The sequence below is a fragment of the Mytilus trossulus genome, chromosome 1, assembly GCF_036588685.1.
Source record: "Mytilus trossulus isolate FHL-02 chromosome 1, PNRI_Mtr1.1.1.hap1, whole genome shotgun sequence".
NCBI classification, from domain to species: Eukaryota; Metazoa; Mollusca; class Bivalvia; order Mytilida; family Mytilidae; genus Mytilus; species Mytilus trossulus.
Window position 1 is genome coordinate 102,183,514 of NC_086373.1, and position 21,979 is coordinate 102,205,492.

The window sequence follows — 21,979 nt, forward strand, 5'->3', positions numbered from 1 at the left end:
GCTTAGTATTGAAAATAAGCTACATATAATAGTAAAGGCATGCTATAACGTTTGCAGTGAAGTTTCAACAAACTTTGGGCCTGCTGTTCAGCCTGATTTTACAGTTCTTTCAATTTTAGGAAAGCTGGGAGATCGAACTTTCGGCAAGCAACAACAAATGGGAGTTTTAACGACCTTGACTGGCTGTAGCCTTTGCAAGATTGTCCCTGGATTGAGTACTTTTTTGGGCATTTAATCATTTGTTTTTTTACCATATGGTTATTGATATAATTGATGTAAGAGCTTTTTTTGTCGCGAGGTCGCTGCAAGCGAAGAAACACTGGTGAAATTTTTTTAGGTATTTTGCCTACTAAAAAATACTACTTTAATTTACCGGTAGCTTCCACCTTATGGTAAGGTGTCATTAATAAAGGCAACAGTAGTATAGCGCTGTTCAAAACTCATAAATCCATGGACAAAAAACAAAATCGGGGTAACAAACCAAAACCGAGCGAAACGCATTAAATATAAGAGAACAACGACACAACACCGAAACGCAACACACACAGAAACGGACCAAGCATAAGACAAAACACCACGAGAATAACAAATATAACATGAAAACCAAATACATGAATTTGGGATAGACAAGTACCGTGCCACGTCTTCTTCTTTTCATAAGGGATTATATGTAATATATTTTGCATTCGATATTCCTTTGCTGGGGACCTAACATTTATGACAGCACAATTCAGATACGCTGTCTGACCTTGTCTTTGCACTACTGGTAAATTATCAGCTACTATTGCTGGTCGTCCGACATCATTCGCTGAAAAATTCGAAACAGAAGTATTCAACAGGGGAAAAAAATGTGAAAATACTTTTCTTTTTTCTGTTTCAAAACTGCATATTTAGGCTAACTCGGCTGTGATTTTTTTATGTGCTGGTGTAGATTGTTTTATGTATACATTTTTATTCTGTAGATAGTCACCACTTCGATGTTATCATGTATATCTATTATATAGTCATATTTATAAATTTACTGTTTGCAAAAAGTAAGAATTATTCTAAATACTAAGGATGTTCTGATCCCAGGCATATAACCTTACCGTATTAGGCACACCTTTTTGAAACCTTTGGCCTCATATCTCTTCAACTTTGAACTTGTTTTGGCTTTAAATATTTTTGATCCGAGCGTCACTAATTAGTCCGGTGTAGATCGATATGCGTTTGGCGTATTAACTTATAAACCTGGTACCTTTTGATAGTTATTGTTTGTATGTTTCTCTGTCCTATATGTTCTGCCATTTATGATTATTGTAGTCCTGTCATGAAATCTAATCATTTTAATTATATTCAACGTTGCCATAAAAGCGGTTGGTTTGGCGTGCCACATTACCAGGTTCAATCCACCTTTCTATTTTCTTAAAATGTCCTGTACCAAGTCAGGAAATTGCCATTGTTATATTATTTGTTTCTGTGTGTGTAACTTTTTAGTGTTGTGTTTCTGTTGTGTCGTAGTTTTCCTCTTACATTTGATGTGTTTCCCTCAGTTTTAGTTCATAACCCGGATTTGAGTTTATTTCAATCGATTTATGAATTTGGAACATCGGTATACTATTCTTGCCTTTATTTACTGCCAATACCTAATCTGAAAATATTTTATAGAATACGAGCCAGTGACTTTGAATTCAATGTAGCACGATGATCAGATGGATCTGATCAGCTTGAAATTTGGTAACGACTTAAAAAAAAACGAAACGTATGTACATTCTAGCGCGCAGATAACGAAGGACTATTATAGAAAAAACATGCATAGGTAGCACTGATACACTTTTCCAACATCAGCATAAATACTAACGTGCAAATATTACATTCAACACTAACTAGCAGTATTGCATCGGAGGTTCAAATCGAAAATAAATGTTTTTAATCATAGTCGAGGCCAAAATATTTCAAAAATCATATAACTAACAAATGTCATAGCTATCGCACACTAGATTGACATATCCAAAATTTAACATGTCATGTGACTAGTGTATAATACATTGACTAATCGAAATCTAACATGTGACGTTAATATTGAATACTATTAGACTTATAAATAACAACAATTTTAGGTTCATTTGGCATATTCAGTTTTTCAGCGTAAATAAATTCATCATAGATACCAACAAAATGACAAACAAGTTATCCAAAGACCAAATTGTAGCCTGAACACGAACAACCAGAATGATAGGTTGCAATAAGAGCATTTAAAATTATGTAAGAGATAATCAAATTGCGAGAAAATATCGTTATTGTCATACAACCGAACCCGACTGGTGAATAATCCACTAAAATACGGTATTACTGCTTGATCAATTCGTTCTTGATATATTGATATGTTAATATTTCCAATAACCCTCGTGTAGCTACGATTTGTTCGTTTTGTTCGTTTGTATCATTGTTTTATTTTCCTGAATAATTTAAATTACCTGATGTTATGAATATAATGCCGAGCATACACAAGAAGCCTGTCAATAATTCGACCATTTTCAGCCTGTAACATAGAAAGTTGACGGTTGAAAAAAATATTGCTAATATCCTTCCTATCGCAAGGATATCTATGGATTTTTCTGTTCTCTAGAAATTAATTTCTCTTCATCAAGCGATTGTTTTCACTTGATAAATTTAATCCCCAGGAATTATGTTGTCTATTTAATATCTATAATACTTAAATAACGAGGTCCAATTTGTCAGCCGTCATCGGGTAAAATTGACAAATGTCATGAACTTTGTTGTTGTCCATTCGTTTGATGTATTTTATCGTTTAATTTTGCCATTTGATTAGAGAATTTCGTTTTGAATTTTCCCTCGAGTTTAGTTCTTTTGTTAATTAACTTTTTTAGCCAAGGATTATAAAATTATTTTTTTTAAAGAAATATCAATGCTGACAAGTAATTCTAGTTTGAATTACAGTGTTAAAATGCATAGTCTATTCGTAAATACTAAACATCATGATCATTACATGTATACTATCTGTATGTACATTGCACACAATTATCTACTGTTTGCAATAGCATGAATTGTTCTATATAATAAGAATGTTCTTATCCCGGGCATACAAACAATGCCGTATTTGGCAAAACCTTTTCAACTTTTGATCTTCAGTGCTGTACAACTTTGTACTTTTTTCACTTTCGATCTTTTATATCTGGGCGTCACTGATGAGTCTTGTGTGGACAAGACGCGTTTTTGGCGTATTGAATTTTAAACCTGATGCTTTTTGTTATCTATTAATCATGCTTTTCTTTGTCTAATATGATCTCCTTTTTATTTGTATTGTAGTCCTGTAATATTATGTTGTCATGTCAATGTTATATTTAACTTTGCCATTAAAGTGCGAGGTTTGGCATCCCACAAAACCAGTTTCAACCCACCACTTTTATTCCACTTTAAAAGTTTCCTGTACCAAGTCAGGAAGATGGCCATTGTTATAATATTGTTCGTTTCTGTGTGTGTTGCATTTTAACGTTGAGTCGTTTGTGTTTTCTCTTATTTTTGAGATATTGAGATAAGACGTAGCACGGTACTTGTCTATCCCAAATTCATGTATTTGGTTTTGATGTTATATTTGTTATTCTCGTGGTGTTTTGTCTGTTGCTTGGTCCATTTCTGTGTGTGTTGCGTTTCGGTGTTGTGTCGTTGTTCTCCTTTTATATTTAATGCGTTTCCCTCGGTTTTAGTTTGTTACCCCGATTTTGTTTTTTGTCCATGGATTTATGACTTTTGAACAGCGGTATACTACTGTTGCCTTTATTTATCCAAAGAACCAGTGTTTGCTCTATCCCTAGACAAAAAAAGCAAAGTCGTATTTGGCAGAGTTCGGAGTTTTAGGGTTTCAATGCTTTTCAATTTTGGTTTTTGGTGGGACTTCAACTGATTATAATACAGATCTGATGCGGCAAGCCTGATGCAAATGATTTTGACAGTTTGTTTTACTGTTGTGTTGCTAAATCAATATCCCAAAATGGCAATGATAATTGTTAGTAATGAAAGCAACGTACATGTAGTCATTTCGTCCTTGTCCTTTATACGACATCACCATATGAAGTTCATTTTAATGAAAACACTGAAGAGAATAAGGCACAGCATTATAATAGTTGTTCCTTGGTGTATCGCAAACAAATATTTAATGCCCAACGAGTATCTATTTTGCTTATGTATTGAAATTTGCAATTAACTAATTCGTCGTCATAGTAAAAAGTGTATAATAAAATTTCAAGTAGATCGATTTCTTTTATTGAACTGATCTTGTCACGTTTAGGCATGAACACGTTGTGACACTGATTCCTAATGAAATATTTATATATAATTTCACTCATTTCTAACCATTTACTAATCGTGTTCCTAGTTTTGCTTATAAAATACAAGAGTGTGGGGTCCTACTACATGCATGCTGAAAATTCAAAATCTTCTAAGTAAAAGAAATCACTGAAAGGGTAAGTGTGTGTGCTTGTTGTAACTCAGTTTGGTCAGTTTAGTAAATTATAATAAAGAACATTGTTAGTAAGAGGATATTTGAACTTTTTGCCGCCTAACGGACGCGTGGTGTAATATAGTCCATTGAACGTAACATCATACCATATCAAGAAATTTCCATACCTTTAGTTAATCTGCGATTATTTCTGCGAATGTCCTCTGAAGTACAAACTTTTACAGTAAAGAACAATTTTGTAATGCCAATTATACAAGTTAACACTGGCATAATTCAACTAAATATATATATATATATGTACGTACGAAGACTTGACACGTGCTGCAATGAATAGTTGGAAAACACATTTTTAATCCCAAGTATCATGAATCATATTTAAAACGGAAAAATCTAGTTAGAAGTACATCTGTGTTTCTGCATTATTGTGCAACTGGTGTTTTTTATATTTGATTAAAGTTTTTCAGACCCAATTTTGATCATGCAGCGGTACATACAATTTTACAGAAGCATATCATCGTCGTGATTTTAAAAAAGATAAATGAACTCAAAGTTTGTTTGCATGTCCAGTGAAAGCACTGACCTATACATAATGATCCATTACGTTTTCAATTATTTTTTTTGTGCTCTTAGAAATATTGTGTTTCTTAACAATGAAACATTATTATTCACTTTAAATTTTGTTAATAGTCGTGTTATTTTCTCTAAGCAAAACTTTGAAACTACTTTCCAGAACGAAAATGCACATGAGTTAGTGTTTTACCTATTCAGAATTTTCGACTGAAATGCAATTAACAAGTTAACTGTGAAGCTATCAATAAATAAAATATTATAGTTGGTTATAACATGTAATTCATTTTTGTGCATGTTGTGTCGTTAAGGTTGCATTTCTGTTAATATTGACAATGCAATTTCTATGAGTTTCAATGACTGCGAAGAGTAAATATAAGCACTTCTTAACAATTTAACTTACAAAGATGTAAATATTATGAATTAATTTTGTATCCAGAACTTTAAGTAAACTATGCATACTGTAAACTGTGAATATATGCCGAGTCATCATAGCTAAGGCCCAGGATTCTATCAATCTTCATTAAATATTTATAAAACTTCATATTTGAGTTAATTTCTTTAAAATCTGTGAAATAAAGCAAATTTGGTTAAATTCTGAATGTTCCCCTTTTTCACCCTATATAGGTTGCATTTCTGTAAATACAATGTATTGACAATGCAATTTCCCATAAGAACTTCTGTTACGGCTAAAACTGTACCACTTGTACTATGAAGATTTGAAAAAAATCTTATCCTAGAATTGAAAGTTTATTTGCACCACAATTTTTTTCAAAGGTCAAAATATAGGGCTGTGCGGTATATTTTCAACGTTTATATGCCCTGAACTTCTCAGAGTTTAAACTAACACTAATTTTCTTAACTACCCCTACCTCGAATGAAAGGTTACCACAGATTCCAATGTAAACAATATGCACGTGTTTATTTACTGGTAACATTCCCAAGTTTTGTCTCTGCGATATGGAACACAGAGAGCATAACTGGGAACAAGTATGTAAACAAAATTAATTTTCTATGAATATTCAATTTCTCCCCAAAAGAGGCGGGTTTTAAGAAACAGCTGTATTTACAAAGTGCAACCTTAACCTATTATGTTCGTTTGTTATGTTCAACTATCGGTGTCAATATAATGGAATGTTATGTGACTGCCATACAAGTGAGAGGTTTATCTAGTTATACAATCAGGTTTAACCAACCATTTTTTACATAAGTTTTGTACCCAGTCAGGAATATTACAGTTGTTATCCAATCATTTAAAGTTGCGCTTTGAAAATACAGCATTTCACAAACCAAGCCTCATTTTTGGAGATATTTTTAAAAGTATTAGGACGGAAGGACATTATAAGTAGTTGCTATATTACATATGCCTTTGAATTAATCAAATAAAAGATTGAACACTCTTCCTGATCACAGGGGAATCGCGGGTTTGGTATCTATTCATTCAAATATTTAACTAGTAAAACCTTTTACACATTACACATTTCCATCAATTTTATCAAAATGAAAATGTCGCATGCAGCATTATTTATCACGTTGACATCATGTTATTGACAACAAATAGCAAAGACAATTGGATCTAAACGCAGTTACCAGATTTCAATTTGCGTCCAATGTAGGTCATTTGACATTTCAATATATGTTTTCTAAAAAAAACATTTCAAGCAAGAACTCAGGCGTCAATATTTTATTTTTTAACTCGCTTTGTAAGCAATTTAAGACTATCAAATCAAAAAAGTTAACAAAAATATCTGCAGTCCAAGGAGAATCTTTTTATTGTATATACCAAATACATGTGTATATTTTTCGGTTTTTCGAAATTGCAAAAAATAAATCCTTCTGTAATAATTGAATAACAGTTTTGAATTTCAATAGCTTTAGTTTAGTTCAATGTCTTGGATCAAACTGACTTTTTTAAATTTTCTTTGAATTATAGTTGTGAAAATGATTATTGATTAAAAGAGGGGCGAACAATACCAGAGGGACAGTCAAACTCAAAGATCGAAATTAAACTGACAACGCCATGGCTAAAAATGACAAACAGACAAATAATAGTACACATGACATTATAGAAAACTAAAGACTGAGCAACACGATCCACACCAAAAATATTGAACGCAATTACAGAATTTATTATGACCATTTACCTTTTGTATTGTAATTTTTCTAATGAAATGCAGTTGCGTGGTGAAATACTACCTTGTACATGCTACGATTTCAAAAGCATCTTTTTTAAAGAGACAAAGTGTCTGTGTGGGTGCATGTTTTAACAGAGTATTAACTAAGTAAGTTCAATAAATATGTATAAAGAACATTGGTGAATCATGAAATGGTAATACTTTTAGCTATTTAAAGATTATTAATATCCTATCATCATTAACCTTTACCAGATAGGACAGTTTATACCAATATTAAAAGCATTAACATACTTTTAGCTATTTAGAAATTATATCTGAAAATAGCCTATCATCATTAACCTTTACCAGATGGGATAATTGTATACCAATATGACAAGCATTAACTTTTACGCTGATATCATTCAAAAACGAAGATCTACGTTCTAAAATTTTCAACTCGCTTATTTAATCTTATAGATAAATAACCCACATTTGATTACAAGTATTAATAATTTAAACGAATCATTTAAACCGACTAAAAGGACATCTGGAATCAAGCATTATTTTTAAATAGTATTTTACTATATCAGGTGAAAATTGTAAAATTTTATTACATGCTTCATTTAAGGTGTAAATAAATCTGGACTGAAATTGAATAGACTAGTAACGAAAACAATAACCAAAGTAACCAATGATATTAAATGTCACACATGTTTATGATCGTCCATATTTAACTGATACAAGTATTATAATCTTATACTAGTGCTCCATCATATCTTCTTTATATTCTGTTATGTACCTTAATTTTTTCTCTCGACAGAAAGCTTTTATTTTCATTATTCCACTCTCTACATACTTTACTGCGCTCATGTTGAATAATTAAATTGCTAAAACGAATATGACTTCTAATTCACTCTCGCAATCTCATTCATTTCATTTTCGTGAATTTACAAGCTAGTACATTAACCCCTTTACACACTTTGAACCCAATTCAAGGTTATTGGGGTTAACATTTATCTTCTTACAACGTTGTTTCCTTATATCTATCATGATCCTGGCTTATAAATTCGAAAAGATCTCTGTGGTATAATCACTCCAGTCGTCTGAATTCGTCTTAGCCGATCTAGGTGGGTTAATCAATCCGGTCGTCTGAATTTGTCTTAGCCGATCCAGATGAGTTAATCAGTCCAATTGTCTGAATTCGTCTTAGACTATCTAGGTGGTTTAATCAGCCGAGTAGTCTGGCCTCGTTTATGACGATCTCAGCCCAGTAGTCTATTAAAAAACGGCAATGGCGATCTCGATTGTATACTCATTCTAGTTATCAGCTATTTTGTGTCGACAAAAAATACCATTGATATTTTTCATTTTCTTTTTAGTTAATACACTTTCAAAATATTATGTCTGATTTGTTTACACGTCGTTGTAAATATATCGGAATTTGATGAGACTGAAAGTGAGAATTTAACGCTATGAAACCAGATTCAATCCACCATTTTCTACATTTAAAAATGCTTGTACCAAGTCAGGAATATGACAGTTCAGGTCCATTCGTTTGATATGTTTTGTCATTTGATTTTGCCCTGTGATAATGAGTTTTTCGATTGAATTTTCCTCGGAGTTCAGTATTTCTGTGATTTTTACCTTTTTCCAATGCTTTTCAACTTCGTATTTGGTCGTGTGCGTTACAAATTATAACCCTCGTGAACTTGGTATCTCTGATTCTATATATGACTTACGGAATCTTAATTTAGGAGAGATGAGCAGTACTGTTTCGGATTAACAAAAATAAAACCATTAAATCAAGAGAAAAATGAACATGTCAATGATAATTCATGTCAACACAGAAGAGGTGACTATTGGGCTAAAAGTAGTATACTAAATGCGTAGTCAATAAATATACGAAGATGTGGTATGAGTGCCAATAAGACAACTCTCCATCCAAATAATAATTTGTAAAAGTAAACCATAATAGTTCAAAGTACGATCTTCAACATGAAGCATTGATTCATGAAAACATCATCAATGAAATAGATATGTTATCTTCACAAAACATCACAATCTTACGTTGCCTTTTTTTTAATACAATACAACTTGATTTTAAATACAAAATGTAGTCAAACTGTTCCAATCGCAAATAATTTAAACATTTACACAAGATTGTCATTAATTTCACAGAAGACAGGAGTACGATCCAACCATGTATCACGGCCAAGATGTAACTATAAAACTAAATACAATTTAAATTAAAGCTATTTATTTCATGACACAGAAAAAGAGAGGCACTTGTTACTAGTGTGATTAACAATAAAGCTACACGGCTGTCAGTCTTTATACATTATGCAGAGGTTGAACATTTGGAAAGTAATTTAGGAAGAAAAGGCTAATGACGAGGATTTCTGAGGCTCGAGGTGATGGTACGTTCGGCCATTGGCAATTCATGGTTTCTGAAATAAAAAAGACGTAGAATTTAGACATGGTATAGCTAACGAAATATATCTAACATTGACAAAAAACAAATATTTGAAGAATATCAACATTGTTGTTTTGCTGACACGAAATATTATTGATGCTGATAGTTTCTTACTTTAATTTCCACACATGTGTAAGCAATAAGAATACAATTAACGTTTGTTTTCTGAGTAACATCAGGTCATAAACACGACAAAAATTGAAATTTGACAACTCACAATTATATGTCAACCAAAACTACTAAACAGTGTAACTTTTGCTTGACTTTCTCCGTATTCATTCCTCGCTGTACAATAATAATCTCCATAATCATTTCGTTGTACAGTTTTTATTGCCAGAGTGTACCATCTCTCAAACGGTTTTGAATAGTTTGAATACTGTTCATCAAGGTTGTATTTTTCACCGTCATGAATCTCTTCCCTTTCCTTTGTTGCTCTATTTTCCTTGAACCATGAAACCTCTGCTCTAGGATTAGCTTAATATGAAAACAAATATTTAAATTTTTTGATTATTAATAATTAATAGGCAACGTTTTATACAAAAATAAAACAAACTAGTAAGTTTATAGATAGCAATCATATATCTTAAATAACAAAAGACAAATAACACAATATAAAAAAGTTCATAGAGCGATAACAATATATCACATAAACCAGCACTTACAACTGACGATTGTCAAGTATTGGAACGGTTTCCGAGATAAACCTTCGTATTCATTAAAAAAAACAATATAAGTTAGCTCTTTTGGCAGCTTTTTATAATGATTAAATATACATGTTTTTAAACCTTTAAGGTGGATACATATAGATGTTTACATTGCAACAAGTGTATTACGATATTTCTCCACTCGAGACAGTTAAATTTTATTATTTAAAGCGCGAGGCTTGCCGAGCCCTTTAGATAATAAGATTTAACTGTCGAGAGAGGAGAAATATCGTAATACACGAGTTATAGTGTCGGAATATGTTTCTCTAATGCTTTTTATCGTTCTTTTTCAAAGATTTGCTGCAAATTTTGCTCTTTATATGCGACGTCATCAGACAAGGTCACCTTTTTTCATGACGTCACAATAGGAAAATTGAGAAGAAAACAAAACATTTTGACGTCATAATCAAAGTTCGACAAATCATTTAATGAGAACAGATTAGTGAGGAGAAATTGTTTCTCACACCGGTCAGGAAATGTTAAAAGTTAAAAAAAAAATAACACAAAAATTAATGGAATAGTGTTCTAAGATTCTTATTTCCGAAAAAAAACCCACCTATATTTATCTCTTTTACTATATTATCAGAACAAAAAATCAAGAGAAAACTTAAAAGATGTAATTAAAATTTCTCCACTGAACATTATTATGCAGGTGCAATATTTCCAATATACATTACTACTAAGTTATTCTGAGAATTCATCTAAATGTTATTTTTCATCAATGTTTATCCTAGAAGGCTCTTGTTTTTGGTTAATTGTAATGCATTTTTATTAGAACAAAATGTAAAAACGGAAATTTCAGAAGAGAAAACGAAACATAATGTGCCTGATTTCAAATTGTTATCTTACCAGCAACTAAGCACTCTAATTTCGCATTAAATTTTTGGTTTTGTCCCTGACCGACTACATCCTGTACAGCGGTACAGACAGGAACAAATGTGACATCAAGCTGTACTGTGAAGGATGCTGAAGGCTTAACCTCGTTATCAGCAGTGCAAATGAACATCCCACTAATGGTAACACTTATTCCGCTAATTGTGTATATACTACCCTACAACAAAGTGTATTTATCAAAGATGTTCACGCGAATAATTTCTTTTTAGATCAAGTCTTTATTGACCAAACTAGATTGTACTTAAATGAGTCACATACCGAGTGACACATGTGGAGCATGCTATATTTATCTGTCTTGACCACCTGAGAGCAAAATCTTTTCGTAGGGGGATCATGTTGTCCAGTCCCATGTTTTCTTTGCTGTGTTTTGTATACTATTTTTTGTCTTTTATATTAATTTTGCCATGGCATTGCCAGTTAATTTTCGACTTATAAGTTTGATTGTCCATTGTGTCTTTAGCCCTTCTTTTTGATATCTTTTCCTCTCTTTAAGTGTCGAAAAATGCGCTCCTGTTGTATTACAAGCGGTACCATTCTCAACTTGCTATTTATTCTGTCAAGTATATGCTTTTACGATATATGATCAGTTCATATAAGGCGTGGCGTTAGTGTGTTGATGTTAAATCAAATCCTTATACTTAACCTTTCCTGGAATTCACCATTAGGCAGTGGTCCACCGTCGTTTCTTTTCCAAGTAATATTTGGTAGAGGATAACCATTAGCATCACACACCAGTGTGATATTGTCCCCCGACTGGGCTTGTATTTCGGTGGGATTATCAGGTTTGAAAGTAGGAGGAGCTGAAAAACAAAGTTTTAAATTAAGAATGAATTCAACAATTTTCCAATTCAATTTGTTATTTGTTATTTATTCAATCCAAAAGTGATGAAGACGGTTGTGTTTGGCCAAACAGCGCAATCCTAACAGTACACAACGCCACGCACAAAAATCTATTATTAAAACAAAAGATTTCAAATTCTGTGCTTTCATTGTTTGTTTCTGTAAAATAAAAACTCCACCTGCGACGGACATACATGTATGTTTGAGAATTGTTTTGTGAGCTGTATACATGCCTGTGTCTTTTTCTCTCTTTACAATGTGTTGACATGGATAGTTCACTTAAATAGCAACACAACAATTATTCCAGGAACACAGTTATTTAACTATCAAAAGGAACCAACATGGACGATGAATTTCATACTTTTTACTTTGTTTGGTTATATGATTAAGTTACTAGGCTGCTATGATTCATTTGATCTATTACAAAAATGGAACGTGGTTGGTATGTCGCTTTTCGTTTCCATAAGTTAATAATATAGATCATATAATTTATAAAGGTTAACTGACTCATACAGAATAGCTAGTACTGGGAACAAAATACCTAATCGATTGATTACAATTTCGTCAATTTGGATATACCATTTTTAAACTTTATTTGAAATCCTTAAAGGACTAATTCTACATTAAAGGTAAAGTTTTATCCAAATTAATTTAACCTGCTTAACCTTGCAGCATTTAGCATATTCCTGTCCCAAGTAAAAATACGTATGTTGTTTAATTACTTCTCTTAATAAGTTACACTCGCTCTAACAAAATTTCATGGCTACAGCACCTAACAGGGATGAACGGTCTCGTTCGAAAATCCGACCTGATTACTTCGGTTCCTCCATTATTTATAGCAAACCTTTACAAAATTGTTCGTTGATAATGCTTTTAAATTATAAAGAAATCAAGGCTTCAACTGCCTCATTCGAGGTTGACCTTAGATAGATTCAGCTATTTTTACCAATTCCTGCTTTTTGTCGTATAGTTCTTTTTAGCTCTATGCTTTCAAGTATTTGGCTTTGACTTTCATGATAAAGGAAAATCAGAAAAGCGCTTTTTTAAATTTTAAAAGTTTTGTTTTCATTTTTATTAGATCCTCAGCTTGAAATAAATTTAAAGGAAATCAGCAAGAATATTACAGCAACATAGAATAAAAGTATTTAATATCTATGACATTTAATTAACAAAATTAAACGCTTCATCGAATTATGTGTAAAATTTGCCTTGATTAAGTAGTGGACACGTCTTTTATCAAAACGGTTTTAGTTTTTTTTTATTTGAAGAAGCAAATAAAAAAAAACGACCGTTGGTTTTTTTGTTTAAATTGTTTAATAATTTTATCTTGTCGATACTATTTTGTATTGATTTAACTCATTGGTGAACCCCGTACGCCTATCTATAGTTTCATTGAATATCATACGGTATTGGACATTTATTTAGACATTTCTTTTTATATTTCTAAACAGCGCTGGTTATTGTGCGTTTGAAAAAAGCTACCTTCATGCTAAACATTAGTCCCGTTTTTGTATAAACAGATGTGCTTTGAACATGGTTCGAGCTATAGAAATAAACTTACCAAACACAATTAAATCGACGTTCTTTTGGGGCCATTCCTTATAATTTTGATCAGGCAAATACATTTGACATGTATAATTTCCTGCGTCTGTCTCTGTAACTGACTGTATGATCAGTTGATATATTTCACGGTTGTCGTATTTGTATTTCATCACTTCATATTTTCTGCTACCTCCGACTACAGAACCTACTCGAATTTTTTCGTTCGAAGAAATATGCAAAGGGTCCCCAGTTGGTGTGGTCCGTTTAATCCATTGTACCTTTAAGATTAGATGTATTGTTAACGAAAAAAAGTAAAATCTGAGGAAAATTAACAACGGAAAGTCCTTAATCAAATGGCAAAATCGAAAGCTCAAACACATCTAATGAAGGAATAACAACTGTCATATTTCTGACTCGATACAGACATTTTCTTATGTAGAAAATGGTGGATTGAATCTGTTGTTATAATCAGCGGAATCTCCTACTTGTATGACAGTTACATCAAATTCCATCATATTGATAACGATGCGTGAACAAAACAAACAAACATAACAGGTACGAAGGTCAATAATACAGCAGTCAACATTGTGCTATTTTTTTTACAATATAAGAAGAGTGTGATTTTATAATATTTTTAAAAAGAATGACACTATACAATTAGAAACTGTCATTTTTCCCATTTTGCTAATCATGAAATTAAAATGAACATTATCGCCTAGTCATGCTAAACATATTCAATGTTTTTAAAATCGTCGAGTGGCCACCATTTGCATACATCTTAGAACAAATTGAACATGCATTATTAACTCTTATGAACGCAATGTGCTGTGTTGTTTAGTTGTTTAATTGATGTATGCTTAACATATCTGTGTCATCGTATTGTTTCCAAAAAAGGAGATTGCATGTCTATCATTATCTATTCTTAGCAGGAACAAATGCATTTATAAACGTTTATTTCCAAGGTTTGCAGCTAAGAACTAGTATAAATGCATGATTGTTTAAGGGTTTCTTGGCTGTGTACATATATTATTGAGAGCTAATCTTTCATATCCGATCTGTTATCGTTAATACTAGATGATTCACACGTCACTTCCGTTAAATTTCGCAATGCAGGTAAAAAGGTTTCATATCGCAAACAAATTAAAACTAACGGAAAAAAAACAGGAATGGAATGGATTGAATAGGATTTAAAAGTGATATACACCGTATTACATTAATGACTATGAAATAACACTTGTATAGGTTTTCTTATTTAAAAAAATTACTCAATTGCTTAAAGTTTGCTTCTAAATTTTACAAAAGTTATATCTGTTGAAAGGAACCATTGTTTGATAAATATGATTTCTTGTTATAAATAAAACAATTTGCAGAAAATGAATGCAAAAGAGAGAAGTATAAACTTTGACCAATAAACAAAACGAAAAAACTTAATATAAATTTATGTATATCTATTAATAAACTCGATGTAGAATTCCGAATTAACTGATGAATTTCTAAACAGATTCAAATGACAAAAAGTCAAGAAGAGAAAAAAAGTTTATTTAATGGTGAATTATAAAGGAACTGGGATTAGGGCATGACAACAGTTTCATTTTTTATACGAGTTAAGCATAACATTATTTAAAATATTAATCCAATGTAAAGAATACTATTTTTGTAAACATATGGTCCTTTTTTGCATATATAAAATTGCAGATAAGAAGACAATTCATGCATAACATTATTGTGTAAAAAGATTTTATAGCTAGCTAAACCTAAGACCAGAACGGGAGTAACACAATTGGTATTTTCAATAATGGCGGATTTTTTTCGAATAAATTTTGTAAAAATAATTTATTAGTAGCTAACCAATTCACATTTCGAAATAAATTTGCATGCAAAAATATGTCTTAAATGACTACCAGAGAGATGATCAATGCACATGTATGGCTTGTTCTAGAAGCTTATTGCATCATATATAGCTCAGACATTTATAATAAATAACATCAATTTACTTTTTACATAAGAAACCAACATTATAAATCACCACCTATTTAAAATGAAAAGAAGTAGGAAGTCTGTTTTAGTGGATGAAGTATGCTAAGTATTGGGAATAAGCTACATATAATAGTAATGGCATGCTATAAAGTTTTCAATGAAGTTTCAACAAAATTTGGGCCTGCTGTTCAGCCTGACTATACTGTTCTTTCAAGTCCATAGCCCTTGCATTTGTTTTTTACTATTGATATAATTTAGAACGAGCTTTCGGCATATTTTTTTTTGTCACAAAACACTGGTGAACAATTTTCAGCTATTTTGGCGAACAAAAATGACTATTGCAAGTTACCGGTAGCTTCAACCTTATGGTAAGGTATCAACAAACTTTTCATAAAGGATTATATGTAATGAATTGTTCATGTGATATACCTGTTGTGGTAACCTAACATTTATGACAGCACAACTCAGATACGCTGTCTGGCCTTGTCTTCGCACTACTGGTGAATTATCAGCTACTATTGTTGGTCGTTCGACAACATTGGCTGAAATAATGGAAAGAGAAGTATTCAACAGGGAAAACATTCTTCGCCTTTAAAACATTGTTGAAGTATTTTTCTTTTTCAAAACTGAATATTTAGGCTAACTCGGCTGTGCATTTTTATGCTCTGGTTTAGATTGTTTTATGTATACGTTTTTAAACTATAGTTTTAAATCACCACTTCGGTGTTATCATGTGTATCTATTATATAGTCATTTATATAAATTTACTGTTTGAAAAAGTATGAGTTATTCTTAATACTAATGATGTTCTGATCCAAGGCAGATAACCTCAGCCGTATACGGATTTTTTTGGAATTGTTGGCATCAATGCTCTTCAACATTGAACTTATTTTGGCTTTAAATATTTTTTTATCCGAGCGTCACTGACTAGTGTTGGGTAAAGGATTACGCGTCTGGCGTATTAAATTATTAACCTGGTACCTTTTGATAACTATAATTGTTTGTGTGTTTCTATGTCGTATATGTTCTCCCATTTATTATTAGTGTAGTCCCGTCATGAAATCATTTCATTGCATGTCATTTTAATTATATTTAACCTTGCCATAAAAGCGGGAGGTTTGGCTAGCAATAAAACCAGGTTCAACCCACCTTTTTTTGTCTTAAAACATCCTGTATTAAGTCAGGAAATTGGCAATTGTTATATTACAGTTTGTGTCTGTGTGTAGCACTTTTAAGTGTTGTGTGTCTGTTGTTCTACTCTCATGTTTGATGTGTTACCCACAGTTTTAGTTTGTAACTCGGATTTGTTTTTATCTCAATCGATTTATGAATTTCGAACATCGATTTACTACTGTTTCCTTTATTTACTTCCAATACCTAATCTGAACAAAATTTATATAATACGAGCCAATGATTTGAATTCAGTGTAGCACGATGATCAGATGGATCTGATCAGCTTGCAATTTGATAACGACTTAAAAAACCGAGATGTGTACGTATGCGAACTCGCAGATAGCGGAAGACTTTTACAGAACAAAACAGTCATAGGTAGCACTGATTCAATTTTCCAATATCAATATAGTTATTAACGTGCAAATATAACATTCAACACTTACTAACAGTATTGCACCAGAGGTGCAAATCGAAATAAATGTTTTTTAATCATAGTCGAGGCCACAATATTTACAAAAATCTTTTATCTAACATGTGACGTTACTATTGAATACTAAATTTACTTTTCCAAAATTTAACATGTCATGTTACTAGTGTATAATACTTTAACATATTCAAAATCTAACATGTGACGTTAATATTGAATACTACTAATAGTTATCAAAAGTACCAGGATTACAATTTTATACGCCAGACGCGCGTTTCGTCTACATAAGACTCATCAGTGACGCTCATATCAAAATAGTTAAAAAGCCAAATAAATACAAAGTTGAAGAGCATTGAGGACCCAAAATTCCAAAAAGTTGTGCTTAATACGGCTAAGGTAATCTACTCCTGGGGTAAGAAAATCCTTAGTTTTTCGAAAAATTCTAAGTTTTGTAAACAGAAAATTTATAAAAATGACCATATAATTGATATTCATGCCAACACCGAAGTGCTGACTACTGGGCTGGTGATATCCTGGGGGACGAAACGTCCACCAGCAGTGGCATCGACCCAGTGGTGTAAATAGTTATCAAAAGTACCAGGATTACAATTTTATACGCCAGACGCGCGTTTCGTCTACATAAGACTCATCAGTGACGCTCATATCAAAATAGTTAAAAAGCCAAATAAATACAAAGTTGAAGAGCATTGAGGACCCAAAATTCCAAAAAGTTGTGCCAAATACGGCTAAGGTAATCTACTCCTGGGGTAAGAAAATCCTTAGTTTTTCGAAAAATTCTAAGTTTTGTAAACAGAAAATTTATAAAAATGACCATATAATTGATATTCATGCCAACACCGAAGTGCTGACTACTGGGCTGGTGATATCCTGGGGGACGAAACGTCCACCAGCAGTGGCATCGACCCAGTGGTGTAAATAGTTATCAAAAGTACCAGGATTACAATTTTATACGCCAGACGCGCGTTTCGTCTACATAAGACTCATCAGTGACGCTCATATCAAAATAGTTAAAAAGCCAAATAAATACAAAGTTGAAGAGCATTGAGGACCCAAAATTCCAAAAAGTTGTGCCAAATACGGCTAAGGTAATCTACTCCTGGGGTAAGAAAATCCTTAGTTTTTCGAAAAATTCTAAGTTTTGTAAACAGAAAATTTATAAAATCGACCATAGAATTGATATTCATGCCAACACCGAAGTGCTGACTACTGGGCTGGTGATACCCTCGGGGACGAAACGTCCACCAGCAGTGGCATCGACCCAGTGGTGTAAATAGTTATCAAAAGTACCAGGATTACAATTTTATACGCCAGACGCGCGTTTCGTCTACATAAGACTCATCAGTGACGCTCATATCAAAATAGTTAAAAAGCCAATTATTTTACTAGGACTTATAAATAACAATAATTTTAGGTTCATTTGTCATATTCAGTTTTTCGGCGTTCGTGTATGTATTCAGCAATGTAGAGGGTAAAACAAATCATCATAGATACCAATAAAATGACAAACAAGTTATACAAAGAGCAAATCGAAGCCTGCACACGAACAACCAGAATGATAGGTCGCAATAAGAGCATTTAAAATTTGATAAGAATTTTCTCCAAACATAATTTAGATAATCAAATTGCAAGAGAATATTGTTATTGTCATACAATCAAACCTAACGCGAACATAATCCACTAAATAAAGGCAACAGTATATACCGCTGTTCAAAACTCATAAATCCATGGACAAAAAACGAAATCGGAGTAACAAACTAAAACTGAGGGAAACCAATTAAATATAAGAGGAGAACAACGACACAACACCGAAACGCAACACACTCAGAAACGGACCAAGCATCAGACAAAATACCACGAGAATAACAAATATAACATCAAAACCAAATACATGAATTAGGGATAGACAATAGATATAGGAAGATGTGGTGTGAGTGCCATTGAGACAACTCTCCATCCAAATAACAATTTAAAAATTAAACTATTATAGGTTAAAGTACGGCCTTCAACACGGAGCCTTGGCTCACACTGAACAACAAGCTATAAAGGGCCCTACGGTATTACTGTTTGATCAATTCGTTCTTGATATATCATTATGTTAATATTTCAATAACCCTCATGTAGCCTCGGTTTGTTCGTTTTGTCCGTTTATATCATTGTTTTATTTTCCTGAATAATTCAAAATTACCTGATGTTATGAATATGATGCTGAGCATACACAGAAAGCCTGCCAATAACTCGACCATTGTCAGCCTGTAACATAGAAAGTTGACTGTTGAAAAAAGTATTACTAAAATCCCTCATATTGCAAGGGTATCTATGTTTTTTCTGTTCCCTTGAACTCATTTTGATGAAAAATGAGGATTCTTTCTCTTCATCGAGCGATTATCTTCACTTGAGAAATTTAATCCTAGCACCAGGAATCATGTTGTCTATTTGATACAATCTATGGAAATATCTTACTATTGCGATACATATGTATTATGTTAATTATTAAATACAATATATAAATGTAGTGTTTCATATGTTTTATGCTATTTATTTGAATAAATATCTGCATATTGTCTGACACATGTTAAATGTCAAATACTTTATAATATAATATAATTATAATAGCAATATTGTGTAATGTAATTTATGATAATTATTCGGTTAGATATCTAAATATTGTGTTACGTGTGTTTTATGTTTATTATTTGGTTAGACATCTTTTGTGTTAGATATGCTCTTTATTTTATTTGAATAAATATTTTAATATTGTCAGACATATGTTTAATGTTGACTTTTTGATAAGATGTTTCAATATTTTTGTAGATCTCATAATTTTGGATGTAACGAGTCTTCTTATGTTGTTTTGTTTATTTAATAATTGAATGCTTCTTTGTGTAACTTCGTCGGTTGTATCGCCTAGTACGGTTTCTGATGGATAGTTATCCCATAGACATTTATACAGCATCTGCTTATATTTATGTTCGATAAAGTTCTTCTGAATTTTTAACATCGGGAACTAGATAACATTATGTCCACAGCGCATTTCTGGGTAAACCTTAATTAGGAACGCATAACGCCGAATAATTCAAAGCCACGAATGAAGGAGCATCGAAACAGGGGAGGTGCTATATAACCCAGAAGAACATTCATATAACTAATAGCCAAATCGATCTCAGATAAAATTTGCCGCAAGTCTCTTCTGTTTGTGCGAATGACAAAATCTACTATATTGGCATTTTAATATGTAATCTTTTTGTTATAACTGTTTTTCTTTTTTACAAAACTAAGAGTAGAATAATTTCATTAAAATTGACATGTCAATAACTTTGTTGTTGTCCATTCGTTTGATGTATTTTATCGTTTAATTTTGTCATTTGAATAGGGAATTTCGTTTAAATTTTCCCTGGAGATTAGTATTTTTGTTTATTAACTTTTTTCGGCAAGTATTATAAAAAAAAATTTTAAAAGAAATATCAATGCTGACAAGTAATTCTAGTTTTTTTAATTACAGTGTTGAAATGCATCGTCTATTCGTGAACACTAAACATTATGATCATCATATGTATATTTACTGTATATACATTGCACACAACTATCCAAGGAACCAGTGCTTGCTCTAGCCCTAGGCAAAACTAGTCAAAGTCGTATTTGACAGAGTTTGGAGTTTAAGGGTTTCCATGCTTTTCAATTTCGTTTTTGGCGGGACTTCAAATGATTATGATACAGACCTGATGCGGCAAGCCTGCTGAAAATGATTTTGACAGTTTGTTGTAATGTTGTGTTGCTAAATCAATATCACAAAATGGCAATGATAATTGTTAGCATTGAAAGCAATATACATGTAGTCATTTCGTCTTAGTCCTTGATACGACATCAACATATGAAGTATTTTAGTGAAAACATTGAAAAGAATGTGCTACAGCATTATAGTAGTTGTTCCCTTGGTGTATCATAAAGAAGTATGTTATCCCCAACCATTATCTATTTTGCTAAAGTATTGAAATTTGCAATTAACTAATTCGTCGTCATAGTAAAAAAGTAAATATTAATATTTCAAGTAGATCGATTTCTTTTATTGAACTGATTTTGTCACATTTAGGCAAGAACCTGTTGTAACACTGATCCCTAATGAAATATTTATATATAATTTCACTCACTTCTAACCATTTACTAATGGTGTTCTTAGTTTTGCTAATAAAATACAAGAGAGTGGGGTCATACTGCCTACATGCTAAATATTCAAAATCTTCTTAGTAAAAGAGACCACTGAAAGGGTCAGTTTTTTGTTGGACTTCAAATGTGCTTGTTGTAACACTTATTTTGGTCATAATATATAATAAAAAACAATGAATGTAAAGGGTATTTGAACTTTTCGCTTCCCAACGGACGCGTGATGTAATAAAGTCCATTGGACGAAACACCATACCATATCAAGAAATTTCCATACCTTAAGTTATTCTGCGATTATGTCTTGGAATATCCTTTTACGTATCAACCTTTACAAGATAGAACAATTTTAATATTTCAATGACACGAGCACAGTTAACACTGGCATAATTCAACCATATATATATATATACGTATGAAGTCTTGACACGTGCTGCAATTAATAGTTGGAAAACACATGTTTAATCACAGGTACAATGTATCATGAATCATTTAAAACGGAAAAAAATAGTTAGAAGTACAACCGGATTTCTGGATTATTGTGCAATTGGGTTTTTTTCTTACTTAATTAAAGTTGTTTGAAATCCAATTTTTGTCATGTACCGGTACATACAATTTTTCAGAACCGTGATG

The 21,979-nt window shown here is 32.1% G+C and overlaps 1 protein-coding gene across 1 annotated transcript; it reads right to left on the reverse strand.

The window, feature by feature from the left end:
- Nucleotides 1–9,341: 9,341 nt before the first annotated feature.
- Nucleotides 9,342–21,742, reverse strand: LOC134711471 (lachesin-like). The gene is made up of 7 exons (XM_063572077.1): nt 21,627–21,742; nt 19,377–19,441; nt 16,000–16,112; nt 13,613–13,871; nt 11,167–12,011; nt 9,831–10,087; nt 9,342–9,587 (listed from the first exon to the last, which is right to left on the reverse strand). The coding sequence occupies exons 2-5, from the start codon at nt 19,432–19,434 to the stop codon at nt 11,836–11,838; spliced, it is 606 nt and encodes a 201-aa protein (XP_063428147.1). The 5' UTR covers nt 19,435–19,441; nt 21,627–21,742; the 3' UTR covers nt 9,342–9,587; nt 9,831–10,087; nt 11,167–11,835.
- Between the last annotated feature and the right edge of the window lie 237 nt (nt 21,743–21,979).